This window comes from Anabrus simplex, chromosome 3 (assembly GCF_040414725.1).
Source record: "Anabrus simplex isolate iqAnaSimp1 chromosome 3, ASM4041472v1, whole genome shotgun sequence".
Taxonomy (NCBI): Eukaryota; Metazoa; Arthropoda; class Insecta; order Orthoptera; family Tettigoniidae; genus Anabrus; species Anabrus simplex.
This window is the reverse complement of record NC_090267.1, coordinates 243,340,340-243,360,326: the sequence shown is the minus strand read 5'-3', so window position 1 is coordinate 243,360,326 and position 19,987 is coordinate 243,340,340. Positions and strand designations below refer to the sequence as shown.

At 42.1% G+C, this 19,987-nt stretch overlaps 1 protein-coding gene across 1 annotated transcript in view; it reads right to left on the bottom strand.

Moving 5' to 3' along the window:
- Positions 1-345: 345 nt before the first annotated feature.
- Positions 346-19,987, bottom strand: part of LOC136867191 (uncharacterized) — a 45,188-nt gene continuing 25,546 nt past the window's right edge. The window contains exons 2-5 of the mRNA XM_067144311.2: positions 15,858-16,063; positions 12,571-12,869; positions 6,371-6,562; positions 346-515 (exon numbers count right to left, since the gene is read on the bottom strand). Of these exons, the coding sequence (XP_067000412.2) occupies positions 379-515; positions 6,371-6,562; positions 12,571-12,869; positions 15,858-16,063 (834 nt within the window). The 3' untranslated portion in view covers positions 346-378. The remainder of the gene's footprint in view (positions 516-6,370; positions 6,563-12,570; positions 12,870-15,857; positions 16,064-19,987) is intronic.

The window sequence follows — 19,987 nt, the reverse complement described above, 5'->3', positions numbered from 1 at the left end:
GTTACCAAAGTCACTCCTCTGCCGTATCGCCTTCCGGCCGACAACAAAATCACATCGTGTTGCCAGAACTTAGCGTGCTAACCGTGGCTTTCTAACTGATGAGTCCACTGCCACACTATGGCGAAACGCTGGTTACTTCACGATTCAAAATCTTCAGTCCCCTCAATTTTTTTATATGTACTTTGGTTCGCTTAGTGCAATATTCCGTACAGTCTCGCATTTATTTTTATTTTATTCGGTAAATAGTTCTAAGAAATACTAATCGAAGTTTTCATTCACTCAAATAAATTGCTTTGCAGCGAATGAAATCCTTACGCCGTATTTACTGTGTTCAGTTTTCTCGCAGTTATCAACTCAAGAGATATCATATAGGCCTAATTAACTTGATATTTTAAGAACGGCACTTAGTCTAAAGAATAGAGCTTCACCAATCCAAGGGATCACGCAGAACAGCAAACAACCTGTGATGGTACCAAGGCAGGTTACGTAGCTTCCGCTGACATCTCGAATCAGACCTGAAACAGAAGGAGGCATTGTTCAGTTTTTTTTTTTTTTTTTTTTTTTTTTTAACGTTAACAATACATACATATTATAGAAATGTTTCGTTCTGAATAATTAGGCTTTAGTCACAATTTGTTTCAATTTACGTTTCATTCATCTAAAAATTGGCCATATTGATATAGACAAAGATGCATGTGTTCTTTTCCCAGACCGTACTTCTGCAGAAATAACACTGCAGCCGAGGTGCTTATTGTATCTGACAAGTAACACGCCGTGAACGTCAAAATCAATATAATACCGTATCATAGGATATCGTGTCCGGCTCCATGGTTAAATGGTTAGCGTGCTGGCCTTTGGTCATAGGGGTTCCGGGTTCGATTCCCGGTAGGGTCGGGAATTTTAACCAACATTGGTTACTTTCGCTGGCAAGGGGCTGAGTGTATGTGTTGTCTTCATCTTCATTTCATTCTCATCACGGCGCGCAGGTCGCCTACGTGCGTCAAATCAAAAGACCTGCACCTGGCGAGTCGAACATGTCCTCGGACACTCCCGGCACTAGAAGCCATATGCCATTTCAGTCATAGGATATCGTAACTGACATCACAAGAAGAACCGGAATATGCAAATAAAACGGGCCAACGCGTCCATTAGCTGATGGTAAGTGGGCTAGAAAAGTCGACTGGTGTGTCAAATTCCGCTGGAAATTGCGTCAGTGGTCGCCTGACCACAGCTGGACACGCCTCATTGTACGGCATCCTGTATGTCATTTCTGTCCGACTTGCTTGCTTTGATGTTGCGTTCAATGTCGACTCACAAGAATGCTGTGAAGTGTTCGGTTGACCGATTATTACTGGAGTGAGCATGAGTAAAAAACGTTATATAGTGAGATTTTATGTCCACTAATTATAATATATCTTGTTGCATTGTATTACAAGTAGAACAGATATCACCATGACTTCTTAGCTCACCATTGGAATCCAACATTGTCACCGTTAGGGACAACAGTGTGATTACATGGAAGGAGACTAGTGACTGGTAGTGTCAGCATTGATTCTATTTGTATTAGGATACCTCGTTGCCGAACTGCTACGTAAAGAAATCGTGGTATTCAACAAGCAGGTTCTCAACAAATGAACTGTAAAGAGAACTGCTAATGACAACGTTGCTTGCAGTTATTACTAAGAATATTATTGTTTTTGTCCGCCTCTGTGGTGTAGTGGTTAGCGTGATTAGCTGCCACCCCCGGAGGCCCGGGTTCGATTCCCGGCTCTGCCACGAAATTTGAAAAGTGGTACGAGGGCTGGAACGGGGTCCACTCAGCCTCGGGAGGTCAAGTGAGTAGAGGTGGGTTCGATTCCCATCTCAGCCATCCTGGAAGTGGTTTTCCGTGGTTTCCCACTTCTCCTCCAGGCGAATGCCGGGATGGTACCTAACTTAAGGCCACGGCCGCTTCCTTCCCTCTTCCTTGCCTATCCCTTCCAATCTTCCCATCCCTCCACAAGGCCCCTGTTCAGCATAGCAGGTGAGGCCGCCTGGGCGAGGTACTGGTCATACTCCCCAGTTGTATCCCCGACCAATAGTCTGAAGCTCCAGGACACTGCCCTTGAGGCGGTAGAGGTGGGATCCCTCGCTGAGTCCGAGGGAAAAACCGAACCTGGAGGGTAAACAGATGATGATGATGATGATATTATTGTTTTTGTTTTTACTTCCCACTAACTACTTGTTACGGTTTTTGAAGACGCTGAGATGACGGAATGATGTCCCGCAGGAGTTTATTTACGTGCCAGTAAAACTACCGACACGAGACTGGCATATTTGAGCACCTTCAAATACCACCGGACTGAGCCAGGATCGAACCTACCAAGTTGGGTTCAGAAGGCCAGCTCCTCAACCGTCTGAGCTACTCAATTACTGAAGATGATTCTAACGATTACTGTTTCAAGACAGTTTCAGAAATCTTGTTAGACCCTGGAAATCTGAGCTCGATAGCTTTAGTAGCTTAAGTGCGGCCAGTATCCAGTGTTCGAGAGATAGTGGTTTGAATCCCACTGTCGGCAGCCCTGAAGATGGGTTTCCATGGTTTTCCATTTTCACAGCAGGTAAGTATCCGACTCGTTGGCTGAATGGTCAGCGTACTGGCCTTCGGTTCAGAGGGTCCCGGGTTCGATTCCCGGCCGGGTCGGGAATTTTAACCTTCATTGGTTAATTACAATGGCTCGGGGGCTGGGTGTTTGTGCTGTCCTCAAGATCCCTGCAACTCATACACCACCCAACACTATCATCCACCACAATAACACACAGTTACCTACACATGTAGGTGCCGCCCACCATCATCAGAGGGTCTACCTTACAAGGGCTGCACTCTTTCTTTTTTTTTTTTGTTATTTGCTTTACGTCGCACCGACACAGATAGGTCTTATGGCGACGATGGGATAGGAAAGGCCTAGGAGTGGGAAGGAAGCGGCCGTGGCCTTAATTAAGGCACAGCCCTATAATTTGCCTATTGTGAATATGAGAAACCACGGAAAACTACTTCAGGGCTGCCGACAGTGGGATTCGAACCCACTATTTCCCGGGTGCAAACTCACAGCTGCACGAGTCTAACCGCACGGCCAACTCGCCCGGTATGCAAGAAGAGATTGAAATTGTAGCTTATGACACGGAAAGTGACACTGATCACAATGACAACAGCAGGTGTACGCATATACCAACTATTACATTAGCAAAGAAGCGTAGACCTGATAGTGTCCCGTAGACCTGATACTGTCGTTCAAATCTCACCGAAAGGTCTACAACTATTGCATCAAACATCCCAAGCACAATTGTGTAACCACTCAAAATACTTCACAAGCGTCCGAAAAAAAAACAGTAATTTGGTCCATGTTAAGAAAAAATTTCGAAGTGCTGGAGGTGAGATGTAGAGATGTTGTTATTAACACTTATAATTATAGGAAATGTTTCTAGAAGTTTAACATGAGAACCGTGCAGTCAATGAATGCGCCCTACGGCGATGAGCAAAACAAACAACTACGGAAATAGGCATTATTCACAAGGCTAGCAATCATAGACTACACCTTTTCAAAACAGCTTACAAGAAAATAACATAAATAGCCTCAACAAAATTGAACACACAAAATGTCGATTATGAGAATAATCTACCGGGCGAGTTGGCCGTGCGGTTAGAGGGCCGCGGCTGTGAGCTTGCATCCGGGACATAGTGGGTTCGAATCCCACTGTCGGCAGCCCTGAAGATAGTTTTCCGTGGTTTCCCATTTTCACACCAGGTAAATGCTGAGGCTGTACCTTAATAAAGGCCACGGCCGCTTCCTTCCAACTCCTAGGGTTTTCCTATCCCATCGTCGCCATAAGACCTATCTATGTCGGTGCGATGTAAAGCCAATAGCAAAATAAATAAATGAGAGAATAATCTAGCTGCGTTTCGTGCTAATTCTCTCCAACTGAGCGCTGGAACAATTTAGAATGTTGACCAAACTTGCATCCAGAAAGTAGTGCATAACTTTCAGACACTTGCAGCAAAATTTACAAAGAGAGTACATACATTTACGAAATCAACTGGGTTTCAAATGCATTCAGATAAGATTATTCAAGTAATTTCTCTTGAAGGCAATCTATTGTCTGTCATATACGTGTGCTTTCGAGAGACTAACAAACCATCCCAAAATGTTATTTCGGAGATGTTTAAAGCTCCTAATATATTCTATTCAACTTCTGGGAAAAGGGGAACTAATAATAATAATAATAATAATAATAATAATAATAATAATGTTATTTGCTTTACGTCCCACTAACTACTTTTTAAGGTCTTCGGAGACGCCGAGGTGCCGGAATTTAGTCCCGCAGAAGTTCTTTTACGTGCCAGTAAATCTACCGACACGGGGCTGTGGTATTTGAGCACCTTCAAATACCACCGGACTGAGCCAGGATCGAACCTGCCAAGTTGGGGTTAGAAGGCCAGCGCCTTAACCGTCTGAGCCACTCAGCCCGGCAAAAGGGGAACTAACAACATCTCAGTTTTAACTCAAAACACTTTGCGCCACAAATGTCCACTTCAAATGGTAATATACTTCTGTGGGATGACCATGGCCTTCGTAAAAGTGCAACTGTTGTTCAAGAGGCTCTCGGAAAATTCTTGGTAAAAGTTTGAGAATTGCTAACGTCCCTCCTGGTTTGACCATGGACGCGCAACCAAGTTTATTCAATAGGCCTTTAAAACTATTAACAGAAAAGTGTCGACTACGTTGTTGCTCAAGAAATTAAACAGGACAAATCAAAAATACTTCATGCAACGTCCATTTCTTATCTATAATCATTTTCCATCTGTATACTGCGGAGCTTTACGCGATCTTAGAAGCTCAGCAGTTTGCACTGGGTGTCGAAAGAAACCATTTTCTCATGTGTACCGACTCGTTAAGTTCTCTGCAGTCTATTGAAACCTGTTTCTCGCAACACCCACTGGTGCAGCAGATTCATGACCTTCTAGACAGGTAAAGTGATGTTGGCACCAGAATCTCTTTCGCGTGACTTCCAAGCCACGTTGGGATTGCGGGAAATGAACTTGCGAATAAAATTGCAAAGGAAGCGGTCTTTTACCTCCAAGACCTATGAATGTATCTGATAAAGATATTTGTTCTCAGCTGCGTTGAAACATCTTGGCATCCTGGGAATCGGAGTGCCTAGCTATCCGAACTCCCAACAAGCTGAGAGCAATTAAGAAGGCAACTACCGTGTGGCGGTCTTCCTTCCGACCTTCACGGAGAGAGGCCATAGTATTGTGTAGGCTGAGGATAAGTCATGGACGATCTACGCACTCCTATCTCCTAAAGAGGGAAGATCCCACCCCCCTCCCAGTGTGTTCTTGTGGTGCAGACTTCACCGTGGCCCACATCTTCGCAAAGTGCACCGATCTCTCTAGCCTAAGACGGAGCCTCAGCCTGCAGGAAACACTCGAACGCAAACTAACCGATGACGCGACTACTGCTGATCTCGTCATCCGCTTTATGTGCGACAGTAGATTAATCAAGAGTATACCGAGCTCGAAAGCTGCAGTCGCTTAAGTGCGGCCAATAGCCAGTATTCGGGAGATAGTAGGTTCGAACCCCACTGTCGGCAGCCCTGAAAATGGTTTTCCGTGGTTTCCCATTTCCACACCAGGCAAATGTTGGGGCTGTACCTTAATTAAGGCCACGGCCGCTTCCTTCCCATTCCTAGCCCTTTCCTGTCCCATCGTCGCCATAAGACCTATCTGTGTCGGTGCGACGTAAAGCAATTATCAATTAGCAAAAAAATCAAGGGTATGTAAATTGTAAGTGTTCTATTATTCAGGGAACTCACGTTCTCTTTGGATTCGTTAGTGATTTTTTGGCTTAATTCAATACTATTTAGTTTTCTTTTGTACTTCGTTACGAAATTTCTTCGCTGAATGAATAATTGTGTTTTATTTTAAATTTCTTGTCCACTTAATTTGTTCAGAGGGGATGATTACCTACTAGTACTTTTTCTTAAAACAAAAATCACCACCACCACTCCTTGATTCGAGAAAGATTATCGTAACGCATGGTTTAAACCAGGTTTACTCAGCGACTCGGCTCTGGACGAATAGCCATTTATTGGTGTATATGAGTACTGTTTTCCTAATACCATGTGTTTTAACTGCAATTGTGTTCCTTTCATTCGACGTGGATGGTGCTTGGGTTTCGACCACTTCCTCATCACTTTTTTGTACATTATTCCGTCCACTGCGACATATACATTTTTGGCCAGAAAATGCGTTGATTGTCGCAACATTAACTGATCAAACTAATAAAAATCATACAACAAGGGATAAAGTTAGTAAAGACTGGGCACTTACCAACAAAAGGTCCTATAAGTAAATGGACCAACCCTGCTGTCAGCAGATGAAGACCATACGCTGCAGGAAATCTGTCTACTGGAGAGAATTCGGCAAATATCAGAGGGATGCACACGTTGATCCAACTTCTGAAGAAACCCAGCAAGGCTGTCATCACGCATATTATCACATAGTCTTTGGTCAGGAGAAAAACTGTAAATAAGAACAGTCATATCATCAGCACAAAACTTGAATAACGGGGACTGTTAAGCATCTAAAGTTTCCACGTTACGAGTTCAATTTTAGAAGATTTAAGGTAATTTTTAAGAATGTTTATCTGGTCAGTATCCCTCGTCACTCATCAGTAGGTTTTGGACACAGGAAATATGAAGTTACTCCGTCGCGTATTATACAAATCGTGCTGTTTACATCAACTCCGGGTGGGATAGGGCTTTAATCAAAACACTGGTCTGTATCATTATTAGTATGTGACTAACATAAATAGAGTATCACACACATTTATGAAAGTGACGTACCCCATTCTCTTCTTTGTAGAAAATGTTGATAATTTTTAAATAAAAAGGAAAGGTGTACTTCTAGCACCACTAATTTTACTGCAATGCACGACTGTGTTAATTAAGTTTCGAGTGAGCAGAATAACTTTTACTATGTACGAGTATCTTTCAGTTTGCACATGAACCTGAAGGTACAGTAGTAAATAATTAACGTCATACTGTAGCCAGCGTTCCTCAAACTTGTAGCCTCCTCTATGCAAGGTCCTAAACCAAATAAAACCAAACCCCATAGTGAAACAATCCCGAAGGGCTATAGTCTATCAAGAGATCGCTGCTCAACCCGAAGGCCTGCAGATTACTAGGTGTCTGTGGTTGGCATGACGAATCCTTCGGCCATTACACTTGGCTCTCTAGACCGGGTCGCTATCTCACCGTCAGATAACTCATCAATACTATTGTAATGTCCGGCTCCATGGCTAAATGGTTAGCATGCTGGCCTTTGGTCACAGGGGTCCCGGGTTCGATTCCCGACACCGCAGAGCCGGCTATGTAAAGTTTTACTGTCCAGAATTCGTTCACTACCGTACTGATCATCGATCCTGAGGGAATGTTTCCCGGAGCGTGATAGCCGTATGGTATCGACACTGGCTTCTCACTAAGGTGGCTGCAGTTCGAACCCCGGCCAAATCATGTAAGATTTTTGAAATGAAAATTAACGTCCCTGTGGTCCCCTGTTCGGATTCCATGCAGCATTAGACGTCCGCAGCTAGGATTATGATTCCAAAATTCACTTGAAACTGCAAAGCTTGCTGGCAAAGAGTCCAGTTTTATCAACCAATAGCATGTAGTCATACATTTGAAACTGAGAAAACAAAAGAAGAGCCAGTATGATGTGACAAGAGGGAATTAATGTACAGTGGTTGGAATATCAATAATGACTACTACTAAGTTATTGCAGTAGTTGTAAAGCTCCTTAGCTGAATGGTCAGAATAGTGGCCTCCAGTTTACAGGGTCCCAGTTTCGATTCCCAAATGGGCCGGGGATTTTAGCCACGTTTGGTTAATTCCTCGAGTACATGGGCTGAGTGTTTGGGATTGTCTTAATATGCATTTTCATTTGCATGACACACATAACACTACTCAATCGCCAGAGAAATATCTAACTTAACGGTGAATACATCCCTCCATATAGAGTTTGCATCAGTTGAAAGTAACAGACAGGAAGGTAGTGAGAATGACTGCTGGTACAAACAGACTGGCAGGAGGTTACTCGGTATCAGGATATAAAAGCAAAGTTAGGAATGAACTCGATGGATGAACATATACGTAGGCCTATAAAGCAGCTTCGGTGGTGCAGTCATGTGAGCTACATGGAGGCTAGGCTATCTAGGAGAATACTGGACTCGACCAAGAATAAGAGTGGGAGACCAAGCGGCGACGGTTAGACTTGGTTTTGAATGATGATGTGGTGAGAATTGTGGAAATAAACGAAGGCACAGATTTACAAATGGATTGCGAAGGTGCTTAGTTATTCACAGAGGCTTGCTTAGCCTGAACGACGTTAGGAAGTTTTCTTCCTCTTAAGACGCTGTCTCCATACGAAGGTTGGCGATCAACGTAGCCAACTCTGATCTTGACAATGCAACATGAAAAGCTTCTTCTATTGTACATCTTTGTCATTTTCGAATGTCCTTTAGCCCTGAATTTCTCCGTCTACCAATGGACCGTTTCCCTTGTATCTTTCCTTCATAAATTAGCTGTAAAAATTGATACCGCTCGCTCCTCATAGCATGCCCTAAGTATTGTGCATTCCCCTTTTTTATAATATCTAACATTTCTTTTTGCTTTCTCACCCGATGAAGGTCCTGGACACTTGTAATTTTCAGTATCCAAGGTATGCGCAAGAGACGACTATACAGATACATTTCAGAGGAATCTATTCGTTTTTCAATGCTTGGATCCAGGGTCCAGCTGTCACCTCCATATAGGAGAATATGGAATATGTAGCAGCAGATCATGCGGATTCGTAGCTGCAGACTGAGATCTAACCTTACAAAGAATTTCTTCATGATAATTAATTGTTTCCTGGTCTGCTCAATTTTTGATTGCATTTCTCGTTTGGACTCGCATGAGTCGTTCAGCATGGTGCCCAAGTATTTGAAGGAGGACACTTTCTCTACTATATAACCTTTCATTTGGTGTAAGAAGTTTGATGATTATGGAATTTGAACCCATCAAAAACAGTAGCATTGAAAATCAGCAGACATAATACAGAATGCAACATAAAAATACAGGACCACCAAGTTGAAGTAGTACACCAATTCAGTTATTTAGGAAGCATAATGGCTAGTAATAAGAGCTGAGATAGAAATAACAAACAGAGTAACCAAAGGCTCTAACTTTTACAGTATCGTTAGACACCTACTATGGGATGAAAAGGTCCCACAAAGAACAAAAATGACCCTGTACAAGTCATATTTCATTCCCATCCTTACATATTCTCTGGAAACCTGCACACTAACATCAAAGGACTGTAGTAGGATTCAAGCCTGTGAAATGAAATTTCTTAGAACTGCCCTCCAAAAGACCCGACTTGATCATGTGAAAAATGATGAGATCCGATCTAACCTAGGTCTAAATGAATCGATGGAGGAAAGACTTAGGTCATCTAGACTTAAATGGTTTGGGCATGTTAAACGAATGAATAGCACAAGGTTACCATGTGCTTATTTGTAAGAGAGAATAACAGGTAGAAGACCAACTGGAAGACCAAGAAGAAGATGGATGGACCAACTGAGGGAAGACGTGGAGAGAAGAGGATGGAATTGGGAATCTGTCTTGCACAACGAAATGTTTTCGAATAGGCAACTTTGGAAGATGCTCGTTTTCAAACACCCTACGCGGCTCGCTGGAAGGGCAAACCGATGATGATGATAACCTTTCATTGTAAGATTCCCTCGTATTGACTGTTTATTTGCGAAGGGTTAACATATAGGCCAAATTCTTCACTAGGGTATGCTGAACTAAGCGATTTATTATGCACTGAAGGGTGGGTAAATCATCTGCTATGCCAACAGAGTCATCAGCAAACTTGATGTTCTTAATAACGTTCACATTCATCTATAACGAAGATGTATACGATGTATGCATGTGTATGAATGAGAACAGATTCACTACAAAATTAAAATACACTTCTTCTTCTTCATCTCCTTCTTCCTTTTAGCATGTACGTCCCGTGATGGTACGATGTCCGCTTACAATTATTTGGGAATTGATTAAACTATCGACTTTTAACAAAATTTCAGCTGTACAACGGACTAGTAGAATTGCAAAGAATACAACGAGGTTTGTGCTCCATAATGAATCGATGTTCACATGTTCCTCCCTTGAGAGACCTGCACTACTGGCACATTGGAAAATTTGCTGAAAAATTCCATCTACCTCAAAAGTACACAAGTAGAAGTAACATATCTGCTGGCCACAAGATTTTACTAGTCTCTAGGTTACATCACTAGACCATACTGACTTAGACTAGAAGCAGTCCCCGCCAAAGAGAATGTAAGTAGAGTACCTTCCGCATAACAATTGGCGGTAACCGCGGCTCAGAACGTGTCAATGACACAAATCGAATCAGGAATTTTATTTCTGGCTAAAATTCTTATAATTGATACAATTTAAAGGTATTTTTACCAAACAGCTGCAACACAGAAACACTGATGTCGGAAGACAGAATGTTGAGCAGAATTATTGTAAACATACTTTCGTAGAAGAAAATTCATTTTCCGTCGAACCCTACAGAGGGATGTAAAACCTGCAGATGCTAAAAGGGCGATAGACGTAATCACTGTCCACATCCGGGAAAGTTTCTCCTGTTCTGACTGTTCATTAGCATCAAGGTCAGTGCTTTTGTAAATTTTCGAAGTCATTTCCTCAAGAAGAATTAAGTACAGTGTCGCGAATGTACCCCTCCCTCAAGAGATCGTGGCTTAGGAAAGACCCAGAGGTGCCACACAGTACTAATACTTTTCATAGCGATATCACGGCTGTATGAAATTTACAGTTTATCGTAGGAAACGAGCTAGTTAGGGAAACATTTCCTCGGGGATGGAAACTTCTCAGAATTGTTGATACTATCCTGAGAGGATTTTCGACAATGAAACGGGTTAAATCTCTTTTTAAGAAATATCATATTTTGTATCAAAATCATGCAAAACGCTACATACAATAAAATATAGGTAAGATTAGATAGATACTAAAATATAACTTTATATGAAGTGATAGTCCCGACAGAAAGAGAGGCAGCATTAAAAAGCAGCAGAGGAGCAGGGTCAGCAATGCCTGCAGAAAGTGCTTAACCTGCAGTGAAAGGACACCGATGTACCTGCAGATTGGAACAAGTGTGTTATCATTCTCCTGTTCAAGAATGAATAAGTAAAAATCCACCAACCATAGAGGTATATCTCTCTTACATTATCAGGAAGATCATAGAGCGGTTAATGCGAATCATCGTAGAAGCACAGACAAAAGAGGTAATATGTTAACTATAGATCTTATTTTTCATTGCCAGAATGCTGACAGCAAAGCAATGGGAGAAAGTTAAGAACGTTTTCTTGGTATCAGTAGATACTGAAAAGAAATACTACCGTGTTTCATGAGAGAAGATCTGACCGTGCCTGAGAAAGAGGAAGCTGCCTGGATGACTGGTAAATCCACTTGTACAAGTGCCGTATCAGCATCGTGCGAGTTGGGGAAGGGCATTAATTATGATTTACAACCAATACTGGAGTCAAACAGGGCAGTACACTGTTTATCACAGGTAAGGATGATATAATGATGAGGATGAAGTAAACATCGTTTGACCTCAACGCAGTGACGTGATGGTTTGAGGAGAAACAGAAGACGAGGTGAAGGCAAGATTTGACACGTGGAAGGCCAACTACCTTGACACTATAGTCTCCAGAGACAGTTTAGCCACAAGAGAAATCGTAAACAGATTGCAAAAGATTCCGAAGAAAGCAAAATTAGCAACGTTCAACAGAATACTTCATACCGATCTTGACCTACGATATCGAAATGTCCATCCTCTCCAGGAGAGATTCGTCAAGACTGCAGGCATCAGTGATCTACTAGTCTGAAATCCACTCTCAAGAAGACCTACATGGACAATTTAAGAAAGTGAGGAGGTGAGGCAGGAATCTGGGATGGAGATATCGCTTCTAAATAGAGATAGGACATCCACACTACGGTGGTTTGGACATGTGATGAGAACAGCTCAAGTGCGCTTGGAAATAGAGGTAGAAAGAAAACGCGCTGTTGGAAGACCTAAAACCTGATGATGGATATTGTCAAAACAGAAATTGCGTGACTGAATGTCATGAACTAGACATGCGGGAATGGAGGAGAGTGAAATAGGCATATGAACAGTACCCGGGAGCTGGAACTGTAAACCGATCATGATGAAGATGATGATGATGATCATGATGATGACGATGTAACTTATTTAAATTATTGTGGAAAATGGAAAATAAATTGGGTTTAATTCTCATTATTATTTAAAGTTTTCCCAAATAGATGTTCGTTACTCAAAAAGGAACTTCTAACTTGGCTCTAAAGGTGCTCTTCACACTCAAAAGGTGCTTACCCATATTTTCTTAAGTATAGGAGTTTCTGTTCAATAATTTATGTATATAAAGGAGTTTTCAGTACCTATTCTAAACACGATGGTCGCTATAGATGCCAGGAGAAACAACAGTCTGCTTTTGTATGTGAGACAGAAGCTGCAGAGTACAAAGACCAGACGTCCCACGAGGTCTGCGGCAGAGTTTACAGCGATACAGAGAGCAACCTGTGGTCCTGAGAACTCCAGGGAGAGGTAGTATAGCGGCTGGAGGTTGAAGAACATGTTGTCGGAGAAGAGGCTGAATGATACACCCACAATGATATTCACGTATATAGCGTCCTTCAGAAGTTCCAGGTCCAGGCAATCGGCCGTCCACGATATCACCCTGGACAAAAAACATCATCACAATGTTAAGGAGGATCTTTTGGCGAGTAGATGAACATTATTATCTCAAATAAATCTCCTGAATCTCTTAATATCCATAATGATACATCCAAGTCTTTCTAGATACACCCACTGAACTTTTAAAATACGTATAAAGCAAAGAGCAGTAGTCCCAGTGCAAGAGAAAGTAATTCCATAGGAGGCGGGGAGGTACAGAAAGCAATGCAGTAGGTCGAGGCTAAGATGAAAAGGTGGACAGAGAGATCGATAATATTTAACTCAGGGATACTTGTCCCAGTCTTGCACCTACACAATAAACACATGAATAAACGTAACTGATTTTAATTGCTATTCTATTACATTAATAATAATAATAATAATAATAATAATAATAATAATAATAATAATACAGTAATAATAAAATCATGTAATTATTTTTATGTCCCATTAACTACTTTTACGGTTCTAGGATTTTTTGTTCAGGAATTATTTCGCGTTTCGTTAAAAGTACCGACAAGAAAAGGGCGTATTTGAACTTCTTCAAATACTTCTGGACTGAGGAAGGATCGAACCCACCAACATGTGAATAGTAGATCCGAGGTTCTACCGTGGATCGTTCTATTGTTCCATCCAATATAAATCTACACAATTATGAAATCCCTATGTCCGTCATACACAGCAGTATAAGAGCGCTTCAACAACTAAAATTGGCACCAGATAAAGGCTCTTATCACCCCGTTAAAAATAAAAACTTGAACCATTCATGACGAACATTTCTGTACGTTTTAAGGGAAAACCCCGTTCTTTTAGCGAAGTAACTATATAATTGACACGTAGAGTTCCATCTATCAGCATGGATTCGAACTACGTCCATTTCTGAGTTCCGCCGTCTTCCACAGCAAAAGCGAGAAATTTTTACAAGGCTGAAATTGGCAGCAGGGTTTCACCGAAACAGAGTCTATGGCTTCTAACAAAATAGGTAACAGACTATTTATTTATTTTATTTATTTATTTATTTATTTTTCAGAAGAGAGTTGGGTGATTGCGCCATTGTGAGCGACGGCCGGCAGGCCACAGTATGCCGTTCTGGAACGCGTATGGTGCGTGGAACATTATTTCTGAAGTTACGTACGAGTCTGCCCTGAAATTCGCGGCAACCACTTCCCAGAATCATTTCCAGAGACCTGCACCACCAAAGAAAACTATCGTGTATTGGGTGGAAATGTTTCGGAAGGGAAGGTCCGTGAAGAATATAACGAGGAACTTTCAGAAAGACCTCGTATCACCAAGAGCAATGAGAATATCGGTCATGTGATGGAGAAAGTTCTGCAGTCACTGAAAGAGAGTATTCATTGAAAATGACCATGATGAGAATATAACAGTGAATGCTACTGTTTACCGACAGGTCCTTATCAGCTTCCACGGCGATGTACAGACTTTTGTCAGTTCAGAGATTTGGATTTTGAGCAGCAAGTCTTCCAGCAAGACAAGGCCACGCCGCACATTGGCCTTTTTATTTTTATTTTGAGTTCTCGAAGATGGGAGTCCCGTGGCGAACACTAGGCCACTCTACTCATCTGTATCAAAGATTTGCGTTAACACGCATCAGCACCAGCACGTACACTAGCGGGGGAAATATCGATCTGTCTATGACGGAACAAGTCCGCCATGTCAGAAGTGAAAACCCCCTCTTCGCTGTTCTGATAGTAATCTAATAGCTAGTGCTTGTTGGCAAGGTTTGATGGTAATGGTGTAATATTTACTTGGAGACAAGAGAGAGAGGCAGATTTACTAAGGAGGAAGGATTAGCAAGGCGAGTTCACTTGGTGGGGTGGATTAGTGAACCAGTATTTGTCGGGAAGGCATGGCTGGGATTTGTAGTGAAAGATGAGGATAGAGTAGGCTAAGGAGAAGTTGGAGTAGGGCAGAAGAGTTCTGGTTGATTTGAGGAGGAGAAGGTAAGAGCGGCGAAGAAGTGAAGTGATTGAAATGTGGTGGTGGACGGCTTGGAGGAACTCCTTCCAAATAGGGTCGTCTCCAGGGTATCTGCCTTTCCCTATCCTCCCAGAAGCCCGGATGTCACGATGTGTAACGCGTTTCTGTGGGACATGTTAAAGGAACACTGTTTCCATCCAATACCAAGTACCCTTGACGATCTAAAGGCAAACATTGAGTGTGTGGTATATGAAAAATGAAATGGCGTACGGTTTTTAGAACCGGATGTGTCCGAGGACAAGTTTAGCTCACCAGATGCAGGTCTTTCGATTTGACAACCGTAGGTATGATGATAAACGGGGTTAGGTTGTGAGTTTCACAAATAGGAAAAGTCCTCTCAGATTTAATTATTGCGTTGATGGGGTCAAAGTTCCTTTTGGGAAGATCTTCATTGGGTAATATCATAAATGAGATTGTAAATAAAGGGTACAGATCTCTGCACATGAGTGCATTTAGGGGTTATAGTAAGGATGCACAGGAGAGGGCGTGTAAGTCTCTGGTAAGACCCTAACTAGAGTATGATTCTAGTGTATGGGACCCTCACCAGGATTATTTGACTCAAGAACTGGAAAGAATCCAAAGAAGAGCAGCTTGATTTCTTCTGGGTGATTTCCGACAAAAGAGCAGCGTTACAAAAATGCTGCAAAGTTTGGACTGGGAAGACTTGGGAGAAAGGAGACAAACTGCTTGACCAAAAGGTATGTTCCGAGCTGTCAGTGGAGAGATGGCATGAAATGATATTAGTAGACAGGTAAGTTTGAGACGTGTCTTTAAAGGTAGGAAAGATCACACTATGAAGATAAAATTGGAATTCAAGAGGACATATTGGGGCAAATATTCTTTTGTAGGAAGGGGAGTTAGGGATAGAAATAACTTACCAAATTTCCAATTTCTTTGCAATCATTTAAGAAAAGTCTAGAAAACAACAGATAGGGAATCTGCCACCTGGGCGACTGCCCTACAGATCAGTAGTGATTGATGAATTAGAACTCACGACTGTTTCCTCTGGCGAGCAGCTGGTCGAAAGTGGGATTCTTCAGATGATCCTATGCAGAGGGACGAGTCACTGCTGTCGCTATCCTCACCAAGTTCTTTCAGAGAACGCGCCGAGATGGTGGTCATTGCCGACGGCCGGCGCTTGTCTCCTCGCGGAGGCGGCGGGAATCGAGCCAGGAACTCGAATGAGGAGCTCATGTGGGCCTGAAAAGTAGACGAACGAAAGTAGCACACATCATCTACAACCAACAAAATTAATTAATTACAGTATTACAACGTTATTCAAATAGTTTGATTTCCTGTATCCTTCGTGAGGATGACAACTCGTCTTAAATGAAATTATAGCACGTTCCCATATTATATCATAAAACACTATTCGAAGCGTTATGTCTCCCGTGTTGTTACGTTGAAAGATGCTGCTCTCAAATAACGTGCAGAAATTACAGAATTTAGAAAGTTTCATTTTAACTAACAAATAAATACATTCGGATGTTGAAAGGAGGTTCGTTAAACTACCAGTAAATCACTGACAAAGATCTCTCATATTTCGTCTCCGATCTTTAATCCTTGGGTTGGTGGGTGATTACACTTTGATTTCCTCAAAACTTCATGTCTAGTGCCATCATATTTATTTTGCAGTAAGTTTGTGTTGCCACATTCTCAGTTACGTGTTCCTTGAAAGTCTTTAAGGCATTTTTTGTCTGAACTATTCTGCCTTATAAATGTTGTGTGTAATTTTCACCCTGCAGTTATCCATCTACTTGTCTGAAGATCTGAAGAAATAACCAGTCTCAATATCGTACAATGAGTCCTTGGTCTTCTGTGTTCCCACTGGTATTTAGTATTTTGATTTTGATTTCTTCCAACATGAAATGTAGGATGCCTTTGAAATAAAGAGTACCAATACAGAATGTAATTATCGTTTATTTACTTCAACAATCGCATGTTATCACTGAAGTTTGACAAATGATAATCTGGGCAATGAGTGATAATATCACACCACAAAGGGTGGTGTTTCAATATTACATAGTCCCTCAGCATAAGTTACTTATTGCATTGTCTATGATAAAAGCCTTCGAGAGTCCAAATTGTTGCAGAAATTCTCAAAGGAACATGGAATGGTCTCTTGGCATCGAAAATCAAGGCATTTTTTTTTCTTTTCCGATGGTATTTCTCTTTATAATAATGGGAGGCTCATATTAAAGTCTCTCCTATGAATATACTCCTTCAGGTTGACTGTCAAAGGTCTGAAGGTTCATATTAGAGTCTATGGGGTACCTTTGGGACAATATTAATCCACCTATTACTGGAGAGGCCAAGTACCTCCACAAAGGTTGCTGTATCCCTTTTCCTACAAGGTATCCTTTCTCCTGTCAATGATGCTAATTCTTCCCCAAAACATTTCTCCCAATTTATTGGGATCATCATTTGATGTGAACTTGGTGCGGTTTTACGGCCGGATGCCCTTCCCGACGCCAGCCCTACGTGGAGGGTAATTGGTAGTACGGTGTATTGTATGTAGATGAAGAGAATTGTATTAAGATGAACGATAATACCCAATGCCCGAGCCAGAGGAATGAACCAGACGCACTGGAAATTCCTCGACCAGCCGAGAATCGAAACCATTGAACATTCAGCTAAGGGGCCTGACAATTTCGTTGATGCTAATATTCTTTTCAATGTTTGAAGATCAAATTGCAGTAAAATACTCGTTCATGGGAAAGAGGATTAAATCCTGCAAACATAGCCTATTACCATCTGAGCTACGCAGTCTGTCGATAATAGATAGAGCATAACTGGGAACAAATGTTAGTCCGACTCGTTGGCTGAATGGTCAGCGTACTGGCCTTCGGTTCAGAGGGTCTCGGTTTCAATTCCCGGCCGGGTCGGGGATTTTAATTGCTTCTGATTAATTCTGCTGGCTCGGGGGCTGGTGTAGGCCTATGTGTCCGTCCCAAAACTTTCCTCATCATATACAAACAACACACTACACTATCAACCATCACAGAAACACGCAGTAGTGATTACATCCCTCCATATAGGGTTGGCGTCAGGAAGGGCATCGGCCATAAAACAGGGCCAAATCGACCTCTACATGACTCCATATTAGGACCGCACAAGTATGAATCACGAATATACGGTATGTAGGAAGCAATCCACAAAAGAATTTCAGTTTTAGAATGTTAGTCAAATAACGGGAGTAATATGGTAGTGATTACTGAGCAACCAACAAAGAGCTCTACAAAACAGACATTTTGGTACTTTTAGATTTTCATCGTACAAAATAACGAAATTTCCTTATTAAATCGGTGAAACAGTTGTTAAGAAACTTGTTCTAGAAGCAAGTTTTTAATGTTTACCAAGTTACAGATTAATAGACTATAAATACAAGGTTTATACACTTCTCTCGATACCCCTACATTTTGAAAACAAATTGACAGTGAAGGCTGTGGTTTCCACGAAACTGCAGATAAATCTACATTTGTTACAATGGTAGTATTGTCATACATTACTTATAAGGACTGTGGCATTTGGTTTACAATTGTTTGAGCACGGTTTCTAGCATCTGACATTTCCAATGTGGTTTGTATCAATAACACACAATCTACTGACCGCGTATTATAATAGTATTAGTCAACTCTTTAAAGCAAGCTAAGCTGCTAAACGAAAATCACAAGAAGAATATTTTCTTACTACCTGAGTAGTGTCATTTATATAACATGCGTTCTTCCCAGACAGTACTTTATAAACCAAACCTACCCCACAGTGTTACAGCCCTGATGCGGACGGGCCTTAACCGACCGCTGCTCAAGCCAAAGACTTGCAGATTACGAGGTGACGCGTGGTCTGTCCGACGAATCCTCTCGGTCGTTATTCTTGGCATTCCAGACCAGGTCCACTATTTCGTGGTCAGATAGCTCCTCAACTTTTCTGACGTAGGTTGAGCGGACCTCAAACCAGCCCTTATCAGATACAGGTAACAATCCCTCACCTGGATGGCAATACAACTAGGGGACTCCAAGTAAGAGGCAGATTCACTACCCCTAGACCGCAGGGCCAGTTAGGAATTGACTCCAAGTAAGAGGCAGATTCACTACCCCTAGACCGCAGGGCCAGTTAGGAATTGCTCTATGAGAATAATGTCATTTGCTTTACGTCCCACTAACTACTTTAATGGTTTTCGGAGACGCCGAAGTGCCGGAATTTAGTCCAAGAGTTATTTTTTACGTGCCAGTAAATCTACTGACACGAGGCTGACGTATTTGAGTACCTTGATATACCACCGGACTGAGCCAGGATCGAACCTGCCAAGGTGGGGTCAGAAAGCCAGCGCCTCAACCGTCTGAGCGACTCAACCAGGCTGCTCTATAAGAAATGAAATCATAACTCTTATTCAAAATATCCGCTGTTTGCTGTTTCTTAATTCACTTAGTATACCTGTATCCGTCTGACCGGCCTCTTGGCTGAATGGTTGGATTCCCGGCCATGGCGAGAATTTTATCTGCATATGGTTTAATTACTCTGGTACGGGGACTGGGTATTTGTGCCCGTCTCAATACACTTTGCTTCGTCTACACACAACACATCACACTACACCCACCACAGACATCCAATCGTGAATACATTCCTGTACCTAGGCTTGGCGTAAGGAAGGGCACCCATCCGTAAAACTCAGCCAAATCCGTACCAATAACCGAACCCAAAACTTGGTATAAATGTCAAAAAGAAGGAGGAGAATATGATATTTGTCTCTTGGCACAAGCTAGAGTAAACTGTAGCTTCCACTGAAGTCTAAGTCTTATTTAACATGCTATAAAAGGCCCTACTCATAGGGTCAGTCATGCTGTAATAGGTTTTGGTAGGGCCTAGTGACGAAAGTGTTACGTGCCAGCCCTATCGTAGCTTCCTTTTGTTTCCTGGAAGGGATCACTAAGCCAAATCGGACACCCCCTAGCCTGCTAGAGGACATGCCGTGGCCTCTTCTTCTATTGTACTTTCGTCGGGTTTCCCCGTGTGGCTTCTCGAAGAAGAAACGAGAATGTTCCGTCTCTAGCCGAGCCCCGAAGATTCTATTACTCCATCATCAGGATACAAAACGGCGGCTAGCCGCGAGCAGTCAGTCAGTAG